The 15,444-nt window shown below is 42.1% G+C and overlaps 1 protein-coding gene across 1 annotated transcript in view; it reads right to left on the reverse strand.

Moving 5' to 3' along the window:
* Window positions 1–15,444, reverse strand: part of LOC147113758 (ran-binding protein 17-like) — an 815,149-nt gene that overhangs the window by 662,947 nt on the left and 136,758 nt on the right. Inside the window, exon 9 of the mRNA XM_085995069.1 lies at window positions 7,509–7,614. Within this exon, the coding sequence (XP_085851195.1) occupies window positions 7,509–7,614 (106 nt within the window). The remainder of the gene's footprint in view (window positions 1–7,508; window positions 7,615–15,444) is intronic.

Raw genomic sequence — 15,444 nt, forward strand, 5'->3', positions numbered from 1 at the left:
GCGAGCCAACCGCCCCAAGTGCGAATTTTTTAAGAAACAGATATCGTATTGTGGCCACGTGATTGATGAAGAGGGGTTACATAAGTCCCCTGACAAAATTGAAGCGGTTATTAAGGCCCCAGCGCCTGAAAATGTGTCACAACTGAGGTCATTCCTCGGGTTGGTGAATTACTATCATAAGTTTTTGCCGAATTTGTCGACAATTCTGCACCCACTGAACGCCCTGCTACGAACGGGAGTAGCATGGAAATGGAGCGATGATTGTAAACGTGCTTTTCAGAAGAGTAAGGACTTAATCACTTCGAAGGAAGTATTGGCTCACTACAACCCAGCACTGCCAATCAGGCTGGCGTGTGATGCGTCTCCCTACGGCATTGGGGTGGTACTGTCACATAAATTCCTTGATGGTTTGGAGAGGCCGATAGCTTTTGCGTCACGCTCGTTAACTTCTGCCGAGCGTAACTACGCCCAGATTGACAGAGAGGCCCTCAGCCTAGTGTGGGGGGTGAAGAAGTTCAATCACTATCTGCACGGTCAAAAATTTACTCTACTAACCGATCATCAACCTCTTGTCTCCATTTTCAACCCGCAGAAGGGCGTACCGATAATGACAGCACAACGGCTGCAGAGATGGTCCCTTTTCCTAGGGGCACACCAATATGACATCGAGTACAAAGGAACTAAACAGCATGGAAATGCTGATGGATTGTCACGTCTACCATTGCCGACGGTGGAAGAAGAAGACCTTGCAGTGGATCCAATGGAGTTATTCCACTCGACCATAGTCGAATGTCTCCCTGTGACGAATGCAAACATAGAAAAGGAAACACGGAATGACCCGACACTATCACGGGTCTATGACTTAACGGTGAAGGGATGGCCAGCACATGGCGAACCACTGCTGCCAGCATTCTCGCCGAGAAGAGAACAGCTGTCAGTGTGCAGAGGAACCTTGATGTGTGGATTCGGAGTAGTAATTCCACCTAAGTTGACGGATAGAGTGCTCAATGAGCTTCATGAGGGTCATCTGGGTGGGGTAAAAATGAAGAGCTTAGCCAGAGCATTTGTGTGGTGGCCGGGAATCGATAGAGAAATCGAAGAGATGACCAAGAGCTGTGCAGGATGCCAGAAGGTCCAAAACACCCCACCACAAGCTCCTCTGCATCCATGGGAGTGGCCCTCATCTCCATGGCAAAGGGTGCACATTGATTTTGCTGGTCCCTTCATGGACTCGATGTTTTTAATTGCGGTGGATGCACATTCAAAGTGGCCAGAGGTAATAAAAATGTCCTCAACCACCACGGAAAAAACTATCACAGTTTTACGAACCATATTCGCCAGGAATGGGCTGCCTGAACAGATTTGCTCTGACAATGGACCACAGTTTGTGTCTGAAGAGTTCCAGAGGTTCTTAAAGAACAATGGTGTTAAGCATTACACATCTGCCCCATATCATCCAGCCACTAATGGATTGGCCAAGAGGTTTGTCCAAACATTCAAGAAGGCTATCAAGGCAATGTGTAATGAAGAGATACCCCTACAACACAAGGTGGACAACTTCTTGTTTGCCTACCGGAATGCGACACATGCGGTTACCAACCAAACTCCAGCCATGATGTTCACAGATCACAGATCACAGAAACCCCACAGTGCAGATAGAGGCCATTTCGGCCCATCGAGCCTGCACCGACACATATCCCACCCTATCCCCGTAACCCCACGTATTTAATCCCCCTAACACTAAGGGTCAATTTATCATAGCCAATCAACCTAACCCGCACATCTTTGGACTGTGGGAGGAAACCGGAGCACCCGGAGGAAACCCACGCAAACTTCAATCGAAGACTACGATGCCGCTTGGATTTGGTTAAGCCAAACTTCCGAAGAGATGTGGAGAACAGGCAGTTTCAGAATATGAATGAAAGGCCGACCAGGAATTTTAAGATAGGTCAACCAGTTTTGGCCCGGGACTACCGCACTGAGAAATGGCAGCCAGGAACGATTTGTACACGACAAGGACCTCTCATGTATACCGTGGACGTTGGGGAGAGCATTGTAAGACGACATGCTGACCAGATTCTAGAGTCACTGGAAAACATCAACTCCACACCACGATCTGATACACCTGGTAATGAAATCGACGTTCCAATTGCAGCTACCGCAGAACCGGTAATATTGGAAGCAGATGAACCAAACAACGACATTGATTCCGACTCAACATTGCCAGAAGAACCTGTTACACCAAAGAGTCGTTATCCAGACAGAATCAGGAAGCCTCCTCAAAGACTGAACTTATAATTGCTTAAACTTAACCACTGTATCTAGTAACAGTAATTGTGATTGTAATTCGTTATCATTTAGTTGTTAAATGAATGTTATGTACTGTTTATCTAAAAGGGGAGGAATTGTTGTGTATGTACCTTTAAGAGAATAACTGGTCTCAGACTGCAGTACCGGCAGTGACCACCCCTGTATAAAAGGCGTTAGAGAGCCTCTGTTTAGTTTCGTTATGGACTTCCACCAGTAAAGATCTGTTTGTTTTCTCTCCTGCTAGTCCGTGTCTCAATCATTCACGGACTTAACACCCCCCTTGCCGTAATGCAGACTAGGCATGTAATCACTAGATTTTAGAAGAATGAGAGGGGATCTCATTGAAACGTATACAATTCTGACAGGGCTAGACAGGCTGGATGCAGGGTGGATGTTTCCCCTGGCTGGGGGGTCTAGGACAAGGGGTCACAGTCTCAGGATACGGGGTAGGACATTTAAGACTGAGATGAGGAGAAATTTCTTCAGTCAGAGGGTGGTAAACCTGTAGAATTCTCTACCACAGAGGGCTGTGGAGGCCAAGTCACTGAATATATTTAAGCAGGATATAGATAGATTTCTAGACGTAAAAGGTGTCAAGGGGTATGGGGAGAGAGCAGGAATATGGTATTGAAATAGAGGATAAGCCATGGTCATATTGAATGGTGGAGCAGGCTCGAAGGGCCGAATGGCCTACTCCTGCTCCTACTTTTTCAATGTTTCTTTTTCTATGTTTCTAAAACCGTCCAATCAGCATCATTCTCTTGTGATGCGGAATTGTATAATTCAAATTCACAATAAATATAACAATGAAAAAGTTTTATGCCTGTCTAATTGTAGGATCATTCTTTGCTTTCTAACTGGTTTGCAACAATCAAATTGCAAAGCAATGGGTCAGAGTGATGCGACTTCCAGCTGTGGAGATCAGTAATACTGAGCACAATAACAGGGAGTGAGTATCAGAGCTTCAAGTTGGCAGTAACAGAAGGAAGTCAGTGACCACCAGCATCATGCAATTGGTGTCCATCTGGGACCTTGGAGCAGGACAGTAAGTATCAAAAACCATGTACTATTCATGGGCAATCTAAAGTGCCATAATTCATGGTAGATCTAAGAGTGTATTATTTAAAAACAGTAGCTTAGTAACCCAGAGTTCATGAGTTCAAATGCCTCCATGTTGTGAAACTGAATTCAATAAATCTGGTACTTTATGGGCTGGCACTATAAACAATGGCCATGAAAGTTGTCAGATTTCAGTAAAAACCCAACTGTTCACTATTGTTCTTCACGGAAGGGATCTGCCACCCTTACCTGGTTAGATATATTTGTGACTCCAGTCCCACACTACATGGTTGACTCTTGGGGATGGTTTCTTGTTAATGCAGCACAAATAATTGGTTGCATTTCCATCAATTTAATGGTAGCCTGAAAACTTTGAGAGATACAAAGAAGCTTAGGCCTTAGATTGTAATGGACAAATGGCAACTTCATGAAAAATGGCAGATGGAATGCAAAACAGCGGGATATGGAATATTAATAAAGAACTCCTAATTAAAAACTTTTTAAACTTGTAAAAATGATGTATGCTGGAATTTTAACAGGCAGGACGTGGTCTCCCAGTTGGGAAAGTCCAAGCATTCTTTGCAGTACAGCAAGTCTGACATGAACTCGTAGGTAAAGGCTAATGGCAACATTAACCATTCCATGTACAATTTGAAAGGCTGCACAAATTCAGGGCTAATTGTTTTTGAAATATGGCAAACCAAATCTCAAGATTAAAGCTGCAGAACCAATAAGCAGCAGGGGATCATTGGTTAACAGCGCTAGTCCGTCAACACAATAATGAAGAGCGGAATTGTGTGCTCTCAGGTAGACCTGACCGACCACCTCTATTCTGGGATGTACAATCTAGTGTACTGTTACTCAGAGTCACTCCTCATATTTCCCCGACTGGTCTAATATGAACGGTGCAGGTTCGCTCTCTCTTTACTGCACAGTAACAAAGGGACATCCAACACAAAATACATAAGCAAACTGAAAACAGCTTTGTAAGATTCGAAATTTTCATTAATAACCACGCAGTAAATTAGGGTTAATAAGACAGTTTTATTGACCAAAAGATGCTTGTACAGAGAAACCTTTGATAAAAGGGCACACAAAATGGCCGCCGGACCTCGTGACCAGTTTCTGGGACCATTTGAATTTCTGTTACTGCAAGTCAGACAGGCTTGTGGATTGAGGACATTAAGCCCGCGAAAACCAGTTTCGGGAAGCCGAAACTCAGGGAACTGAGCATACATATTAATTAGATTATAGGTACAGGACAGATTTGGGTAGCAGGATGAGGCCCATCAAGAAATGGGCGGACCATTGAACGAACACTTAAACCCATTTACTGTACAAAGAAAAGCCGTTTAACAGCCATCAAGGGCAATCTCCAGACCGATCAATATACAAACCGAGTTACGGTGACAAAGCAAAGACATTATCGGCCCAGGAAGGCCAGTTAAGCTATCACCGGCTCCCGTTATGAAGACAAAACACCCCTGCAGAGAATTCTGCCTGCCAAAATTATTACAAAGACAGGACTATGATTTGGCGGGAGATAAGAATGTTCCAAAAAGGTATAACTGTGGATTGAAAAAGTCCATCAGTACGCTTCACTTGTAGTACACTTCTTCAGGACGATTCGTAGCTTCGGAACTTCTACGACTCTTCGGTTAAGGCAGCACTTCGGTTTCGGAACGTGGTCGGTGTTCGGCCAGGCAAGGCTCGGCCACGACGGGAAGCCGACGAGGGTGGCCCGGGTACTTTTGTCGGGAGATCATCGACGACCCAGGCCGAAGGAGAAGACATCCTCGGGGAAAACGACGATCCAGGCCGGAGATAAAAGGACACTCTGGGCCCAGCACTCCAGTGCCTCAACAGCCCATCGGTAACGGTAACACAGGTGCATTCAGTGCTTCAACACCACGCCGGTAACGGATTCATCCGTGGCGAGTGCTCACCAAGGCTGTATCGGCAGTCTCATCGCGGGAGAACCAAGAGGAAAACAAGCTGCGCCAGAAGTTTCCAAATCCACGTGACGACGGAAAGCTGTGCCAAAAAGACTGCGAAACCCTTTTCGCAATTCTGAAAGTGGTGAGCATGATCCCAAGTTCCTCAAGTCGAAACTTAGTTAGGTCTAGGGGAGGGGGTTAAGGGTAGTTGTAATGTGTTACCCCTTTTACGATGTGCCGTGTGTTCCCCATTTCCATAGAGTTAAGTTTACAGATGTGTGCATGCTTGTAGTAGCTTTAATCTGTGCTTATGACATGTATTTTATAATGCTGCAAACTGTTTAATAAAAGCATCCATTTCATGCTATTCAACCTGGTCTATTGAGTTTTCTCTGCACTACAGTTCCCTGCACCTAAGTCCAAGGTCTAGAACCGTAGGGAAGAGTGGGTCGAACCACTCAAGGGTAATTATTGCAAGAACCCTGGCAGGAGACCAGAGCAAGCAAGAGAAACCCCCTACAGCTTTAAACATTAGAAAACATAACCAATTAGTGTGCTCACAGTAGTGAAATCCTCAATATGTGAATCTCGGTATAATTTTTTTAATTAAGTAAAACTCATCATCATCCAACTCCTAACACTATTTCCAATCCATGGCAATTAGATAAGTGCAGTGACAGGAATACTCAAATAAGCCAAGAGTTACATTCACACAGGGAAATCTCATCTTAAAAAAATAGCAGCTACAACTAGCCTTCAACAAAATAAACCTTCACATAAAACAACAGCCGTGCATGGCTCAGACAGTCCCTTTGAGAAAAAATAAATAAAAGCTGTGTTTTAGCAGCTTGTTACATTTAACTCATGTGGGGATACACCAAATAAACATATAAGAAGCTCTTTTTTATCCGGCACCGACGGCACCGGCGTGGTGCCGGTTTATCAAAAAGTCCGGATTACAGAGAGGTATAGTTAAAAGGTACGAGAGCTCTGTACACAGCAACAAATCCAGGCTTCCCTGTTGCTTAGCAACAGGTGCAAGAAGCCCGGCCACAGGCCAAGCGTCCCTGTTGGTGCAAGAACCCCGATTACGCAGCCACTGATCCAGGAATGGCCACTAATATGAAGTAAAACTTACCTGAACCTGCTCCTGAATTTTGCCGGTTAACAGAGATTTCTGGTTATTTAGGGGCTGGTAAATCATGAGTTTCCTGTAGATGTAACTGAAAATCTCAGAAACTATAAGCTCATCTTAAAACTTTCTGCCTCAATTTCAACAAAGGGAAAATGTTGAATCTGACAGATTGGTTTTGACAGGTTTAGGTCCTGTCAGCCAATTGATCTAATTAGTTTTGACGACACTAGTCCAGCTTTCCAAGCGATATGATTGGTTGTTACTTATAACCCAGTGAAAAAATGCTGATTTCTTTGATGAAGCACTAAAATGCTGAAACATTGATTGAAAAACTGACCATCCGCCTAAAATGCTGACAGTTTGCATGTATACCAATATATAGTACTTTGTTATGAAACAAGATTGGACATACTTAAGCTTTTTAACTTTGAAAGAGGACAATTGAGAGGGACCTCCTCACAAGATAGCAAAAAGTACAGAAAAGATAAGGTCAGCAAGGTCCCACAAATGGCAAATAAGATGAATAATTGATCATTTGTTTTTGGTGTTATTGGGTGAGGGCAGGACACCAGGACAACTCTCTAGTCTTCTTTGGATAATGACCAAAGAATCTTTAACATCCACCTGGCATGCCAGGTCTCGGTAGAACATCTAATTTCAAACATGGCTCCTCCAACGATGTAGCACTCCATCAGTACTGCAATAAATTATATATTCATCTGTACTGGGTCTTCAACCAACAACCTTCTCACTAGAGGCAAGATGCTGCCAACTGAGTAAGGTCCAGTAAGCAACTGCTGGTAATTGGTAAACATTCCTCTAGTTAATAAAACAAGTCACCCTCTCCATGGAGACTGGATATTGGTAACTATTATCAAAACATCATCTGAAATGCAGAGCAACAAACAGATCCTTGGAGTTTCTTATCCTTCCATCTGTGAGCAAACAGCGACTAGAAACATGAGACAAAGCTCATGCCATGTACATTTCATACTATAAGATACATATCTCATCACAAATGGGGTTTCCAAGCTGTATAAAAATAGCATATTTAAAAAATAACTTACCGATAAACTAATTCTCCATCCATAGCATCTTGTTCATCTGTGCAAGTAAAAGTTAACCTGCCTCCAATTACAGCACCAACGATATACACTAGCCAAGCCAAGCGACCTGAGGATATAAAAAACAAATGCTCAATTCTTCAGCATTATAATGAATGTTTTCCAACAAATTATAGAATACAATAATGTGCTCTCTAAATATAAGAGCCTGATTGATCCTGCACAACTAGACACAACCACGACACTGTCAGACATCATGAGGGTCTATATTCTATTCGGTGCAGCTTATGTAGCTTCAATGGGATATGCCAAATTAAGACATCAGAATCCTGATGAGAATTGAAGCCCTGATCTTCAGCGGGCTAAAAATTTTACAGTCTAGCGCACTTGATCACTGTCAATAGGTTCGGACCACTAGCAGAAAACTTGTGCAATTAATTTAAGTACAACTAACTTGAATGTGTTTTGGTTCAGTACCTTCAGCCTAAGATCAGTTCCGTAGCAAAATATTTTTTGGGATTGCTCAGTTTTGTGAAATGCAAAAGGTTTCTACTTTGCTCAGTAATTAACACGATTTTTGCCCTGGTCGACATACCTGTACAACAACTACTTGATATGCATTACATTTCAAAATAGTTTAATAACTCATTTTTTTTATGCATTTGAGTTTCCAAGGGATCCTATAGAAAACCCCCGCAATTCAACCCAATAATTCGAACACGGGGCCACACAAACAACACGTTAATTGGAACACTGGACCACACAAACAACCCATTAATTGGAACACTGGACCACACAAACAAACCATTAATTAGAACATGGAACGCACAAACAACCCATTAATTGGAACATGGACCACACAAACTACCCATTAATTGGAACACGGACCACACAAACAACCCATTAATTGGAACACTGGACCACACAAACAACCCATTAACTGGAACACTGGACCAGACATTCAACCCATTAATTGGAACATGGAACAGACAAACAACCCATTAAATCGAACACTGGACCACACAAACAACCCATTAAATCGAACACTGCACCACACAAACAACCCATTAATTCGAACATTGGACCACACAAACGACTCATTAATTGGAACATGGACCACACAAACAACCTATTAATTGGAACACTGGACAAACAAACAACCCATTAATTGGAACATTGGCCCACACAAACAAACCATTATTGGAAACACCGGACAACACAAACAACCCATTAATTGGAACACTGGACCACACAAACAACCCATTAATTGGGACACTGGACAAACAAACAACCCATTAATTGGAACACTGGACCACACAAATAACCCATTAATTGGAACACTGGACAAACAAACAACCCATTAAATCGAACACTGGACCACACAAACGACTCATTAATTGGAACATGGACCACACAAACAACCTATTAATTGGAACACTGGACAAACAAATAATCCATTAATTGGAACACTGGCCCACACAAACAAACCATTAATCGGAAAACTGGACCACACATTTAACCCATTAATTCGAACACTGGACCGCACAAACAACCCATTAATTCGAACATTGGACCACACAAACAACCCATTAATTGGAACATGGACCACACAAACAACCCATTAATTGGAACATGGACCACACAAACAACCTATTAATTGGAACACTGGACAAACAAACAACCCATTAATTGGAACACTGGCCCACACAAACAACCCATTAATTGGAACACTGGACCACACAAATAACCCATTAATTGAAACACTGGACCACACCAAAAACCCATTAATTGGAACACTGGACAACACAAACAACCCATTAATTCGAACACAGGACCACACAAACAACCCATTAATTCGAACACAGGACCACAGAAACAACCTATTAATTGGAACATGGAACACACATTCAACCCATTAATTGGAACACTGGACCACACAAACAAGCTAATAGTTCGAACACTGGGCCACACAAACAACCCATTAATTGGAACATGGACCACACAAACAACCCATTAATTCGAACACTGGACCAGACAAACAACCAATAATTCGAACACTGGGCCACACATTCAAACCATTAATTGGAACACTGGACCACACATTCAAACCTTTAATTGGAACACTGGACCACACAAACAACCCATTAATTCGAACACTGGACCAGACAAACAACCAATAATTCGAACACTGGACCACACATTCAACCCATTAATTGGAACATTGGACCACACAAACAACCAATTAATTTGAACACTGGACAACACATTCAACCCATGAACTGCAACACTGGACCACACAAACAACCCTTTAATTGTAACACTGGACCACACAAACAACCTATTAATTCTAACACTGGACCACGCAAACAACCCATTAATTCGAACACTGGACCACACAAACAACCCATTAATTGGAAGATGGACCACACAAAAAACCCATTAATTGGACCACACATTCCATCCATTAATTGGAACATGGACCACACAAATAACCCATTAATTGGAACACAGGACCACACAAACAACCCATTAATTTTAACACTGCACCACACAAATAATCATTAACTGGAACACTGGACCACACAAACAACCCATTAATTGTAACACTAGACCACACAAACAACCCATTAATTGTAACACTGGACCACACAAACAACCAATAATTCGAACGCTGCACCACAAAAACAACCCATTATATGGAACATGGGACACACATTCAACCCATTAACTGGAACACAGGACGACACAAACAACCCATTAATTGAAACATGGACCACGCAAACAACCCATTAATTTGAACACTGGCCCACACAAACAACCCATTAATTGAAACATGGACCACACAAACAACCCATTAATTTGAACACTGGACCACACAAACAACCCATTAATTGAAACACTGGACCACACCAACAACCCATTAATTCGAACACAGGACCACAGAAACAACCTATTAATTGGAAGATGGAACACGCATTCAACCCATTAATTGGAACACTGGACCACACAAACAAGCCAATAGTTGGAACACTGGGCCACACAAACAACCCATTAATTGGAACACTGGACCACACAAACAACCCATTAGTGGGAACGCTGGGCCACACAAACAACCCATTAATTGGAACATGGACCACACAAACAACCCATTAATTGCAACATGAGACACACATTCAACCCATTAATTGCAACATGAGACACACATTCAACCCATTAACTGGAACACAGGACCACACAAACAACCCATTAATTCGAACACTAAACCACACAAACAACCCATTAATTGGAACACTGGACCACAGAAACAACCCATTAATTGGAACGCTAAACCACACAAACAACCCATTAATTCGAACACTAAACCACACAAACAACCCATTAATTCAAACACTAAACCACACAAACAACCCATTAATTCGAACACTAAACCACACAAACAACCCATTAATTTGAAGACTGGACCGCACAAACAACCCATTAATTTGAAGACTGGACCACACAAACAACCCATTAATTGGAACACTGGACCACACAAACAACCCATTAATTTGAAGACTGGACCACACAAACAACCCATTAATTGGAACATGGACCACACAAACAACCCATTAATTTGAAGACTGGACCACACAAACAACCCATTAATTGGAACACTGGACCACACATTCAAACCATTAATTGGAACACTGGACCACACATTCAAACCATTAATTGGAACACTGGCCCACACAAACAAACCATTATTGGAAACACTGGACAACACAAACAATCCATTAATTGGAACACTGGACCACACAAACAACCCATTAATTGGAACACTGGACCACACAAATAACCCATTAATTGGAACACTGGACAAACAAACAACCCATTAAATTGAACACTGGACCACACAAACGACTCATTAATTGGAACATGGACCACACAAACAACCTATTAATTGGAACACTGGACAAACAAATAACCCATTAATTGGAACACTGGCCCACACAAACAAACCATTAATCGGAACACTGGACCACACATTCAACCCATTAATTCGAACACTGGACCGCACAAACAACCCATTAATTCGAACATTGGACCACACAAACAACCCATTAATTGGAACATGGACCACACAAACAACCCATTAATTGGAACATGGACCACACAAACAACCTATTAATTGGAACACTGGACAAACAAACAACCCATTAATTGGAACACTGGCCCACACAAACAACCCATTAATTGGAACACTGGACCACACAAATAAACCATTAATTGAAACACTGGACCACACCAAAAACCCATTAATTGGAACACTGGACAATACAAACAACCCATTAATTCGAACACAGGACCACACAAACAACCCATTAATTGGAACACAGGACCACAGAAACAACCTATTAATTGGAACATGGAACACACATTCAACCCATTAATTGGAACACTGGACCACACAAACAAGCTAATAGTTGGAACACTGGGCCACACAAACAACCCATTAATTGGAACATGGACCACACATTCAACCCATTAATTGGAACACTGGACCACACAAACAACCCATTAGTTGGAACACTGGGCCACACAAACAACCCATTAATTGGAACATGGACCACACAAACGCCCCAATAATTGGAACACTGGACCACACAAACAACCCATTAATTGGAATACCAGACCACACAAACAACCCATTAATTGGAACATGGACCACACAAACAACCCATTAATTGCAACATGGGACACACATTCAACCCATTAACTGGAACACAGGACCACACAAACAACCCATTAATTCGAACACTAAACCACACAAACAACCCATTAATTCGAACACTGGACCGCACAAACAACCCATTAATTGGAACATGGGCCACACAAATACCCCATTAATTGGAACACTGGACCACAGAAACAAGCCATTAATTGGAACATGGACCACACAAACAACCCATTAATTGGAACAGGGACCACACAAACACCCCATTAATTTGAAGACTGGACCACACAAACAACCCATTAATTGGAACGTGAACCACACATTCAACCCATTAACAGGAACATGGAACACACATTCAACCCATTAATTGGAACACTGGACCACACAAACAACCCATTAATTCGAACACTGGACCACACATTCAAACCATTAATTGGAACACTGGACCACACATTCAAACCATTAATTGGAACACTGGACCACACATTCAACCCATTAATTGGAACACTGGACCACACAAACAACCCATTAGTTGGAACACTGGGCAACACAAACAACCCATTAATTGGAACATGGACCACACAAACGCCCCATTAATTGGAACACTGGACCACACAAACAACCCATTAATTCGAACACTGGACCAGACAAACAACCAATAATTCGAACACTGGACCACACATTCAAACCATTAATTGGAACACTGCACCACACATTCAAACCATTAATTGGAACACTGGACCACACAAACAACCCATTAATTCGAACACTGGACCAGACAAACAACCAATAATTCGAACACTGGACCACACATTCAACTCATTCATTGGAACATTGGACCACACAAACAACCCATTAATTTGAACACTGGACAACACATTCAACCCATGAACTGCAACACTGGACCACACAAACAACCCTTTAATTGTAACACTGGACCACACAAACAACCTATTAATTCTAACACTGGACCACGCAAACAACCCATTAATTGGAAGATGGACCACACAAAAAACCCATTAATTGGAACACTGGGCAACACATTCAACCCATTAATTGGACCACTGGACGGCGATTCAACCCATTAATTGGAACATGGACAACACAAACAACGCATTAATTGGAACACTAGACCACACAAACAACCCATTAACTGGAACACTGGACCACACAAACAACCCATTAATTGTAACACTAGACCACACAAACAACCTATTAATTAGAACACTGGACCACGCAAACAACCAATAATTCGAACGCTGGACCACACAAACAACCCATTAATTCGAACACTGGACCACACAAACAACCCATTAATTCGAACACTGGACCACACAAACAACCCATTAATTCGAACACTGGACCACACAAACAACCCATTAATTCGAACACTGGACCACACAAACAACCCATTAATTGGAACATGGACCACACCAACAACCCTTTAATTGGAACACTGGACAACACAAACAACCCATTAATTGGAACACTGGACCACACAAACAAGCCAATAGTTGGAACACTGGGCCACACAAACAACCCATTAATTGCAACATGGGACACACATTCAACCCATTAATTGCAACAAGAGACACACATTCAACCCATTAACTGGAACACAGGACCACACAAACAACCCATTAATTCGAACACTAAACCACACAAACAACCCATTAATTCGAACACTGGACCGCACAAACAACCCATTAATTGGAACACTGGACCACAGAAACAACCCATTAATTGGAACGTGGACCACACAAACAACCCATTAATTGGAACATGGACCACACAAACAACCCATTAATTGGAACACTGGGCCACATATTCAACCCATTAATTAGACCACTTTACCACATATTCAACCCATTAATTCGAACACTGGACCACACAAACAACCCATTAATTGGAACACTGGATCACACAAACAACCCATTATATGGAACACATGACCACACAAACAACCCATTAATTGGAACACTGGATCACACAAACAACCCATTAATTGGAACACTGGACCACACAAACAACCCATTAATTGGACCACACCAACAACCTATTAATTGGAACACTGGGCCACACATTCAACCCATTAATTAGACCACTTTACCACATATTCAACCCATTAATTCGAACACTGGACCACACAGACAACCCATTCATTGGAACACTGGATCACAGAAACAACCCATTATATGGAACACTGGACCACACATTCAAACCATTAATTGGAACACTGGGCAACACAAACAACCCATTAATTGGAAGATGGACCACACAAAAAACCCATTAATTGGACCACTGGACCACACATTCCATCCATTAATTGCAACATGGACCACACAAGTAACCCATTAATTGGAACACTGGGCCACACATTCAACCCATTAATTGGACCACTGGACGGCGATTCAACCCATTAATTGGAACATGGACAACACAAACAACCCATTAATTTTAACACTGGACCACACAAATAATCCATTAACTGGAACACAGGACGACACAAACAACCCATTAATTCGAACACTAGACCACACAAACAACCCATTAATTGTAACATTTAACACACAAACAACTCATTAATTGGAACATGGACAGCACAAACAACCCATTAATTGGAACACTGGACCACACAAACAACCCATTAATTGGAACATGGACCAAACAAACAAACCATTATTTGGAACACGGACCAAACAAACAAACCATTAATTGGAACACTGGACCACACAAACAAACCATTAATTGGAACATGGACAGCACAAACAACCCATTAATTGGAACATGAACAGCACAAACAACCCATTAATTGGAACATGGACCACACAAACAACCCATTAATTGGAACATGGACCACACAAACAAACCATTAATTGGAACACTGGACCACACAAACAACCCATTAATTGGAACATGGACAGCACAAACAACACATTAATTGGAACACTGGACCACACAAACAACCCATTAATTGGAACATGGACAACACAAACAACCCATTAATTGGAACACTGGACCACACAAACAACCCATTAATTGTAACACTGGACCACAGAAACAAACCATTAATTGGAACACTGGACCACACAAACAACCCATCAATTGGAACACTGGACCACACCAACAACCCATTAATTGGAACACTAGACCACACCAACAACCCATTCATTGGAACACTGGACCACACAAACAAACCATTAATTGGAACATGGACCACACAAA

Source organism: Somniosus microcephalus, chromosome 8, assembly GCF_052327205.1.
Source record: "Somniosus microcephalus isolate GS21.2 chromosome 8, FLI_Smic_1.0, whole genome shotgun sequence".
Classification (NCBI taxonomy): domain Eukaryota; kingdom Metazoa; phylum Chordata; class Chondrichthyes; order Squaliformes; family Somniosidae; genus Somniosus; species Somniosus microcephalus.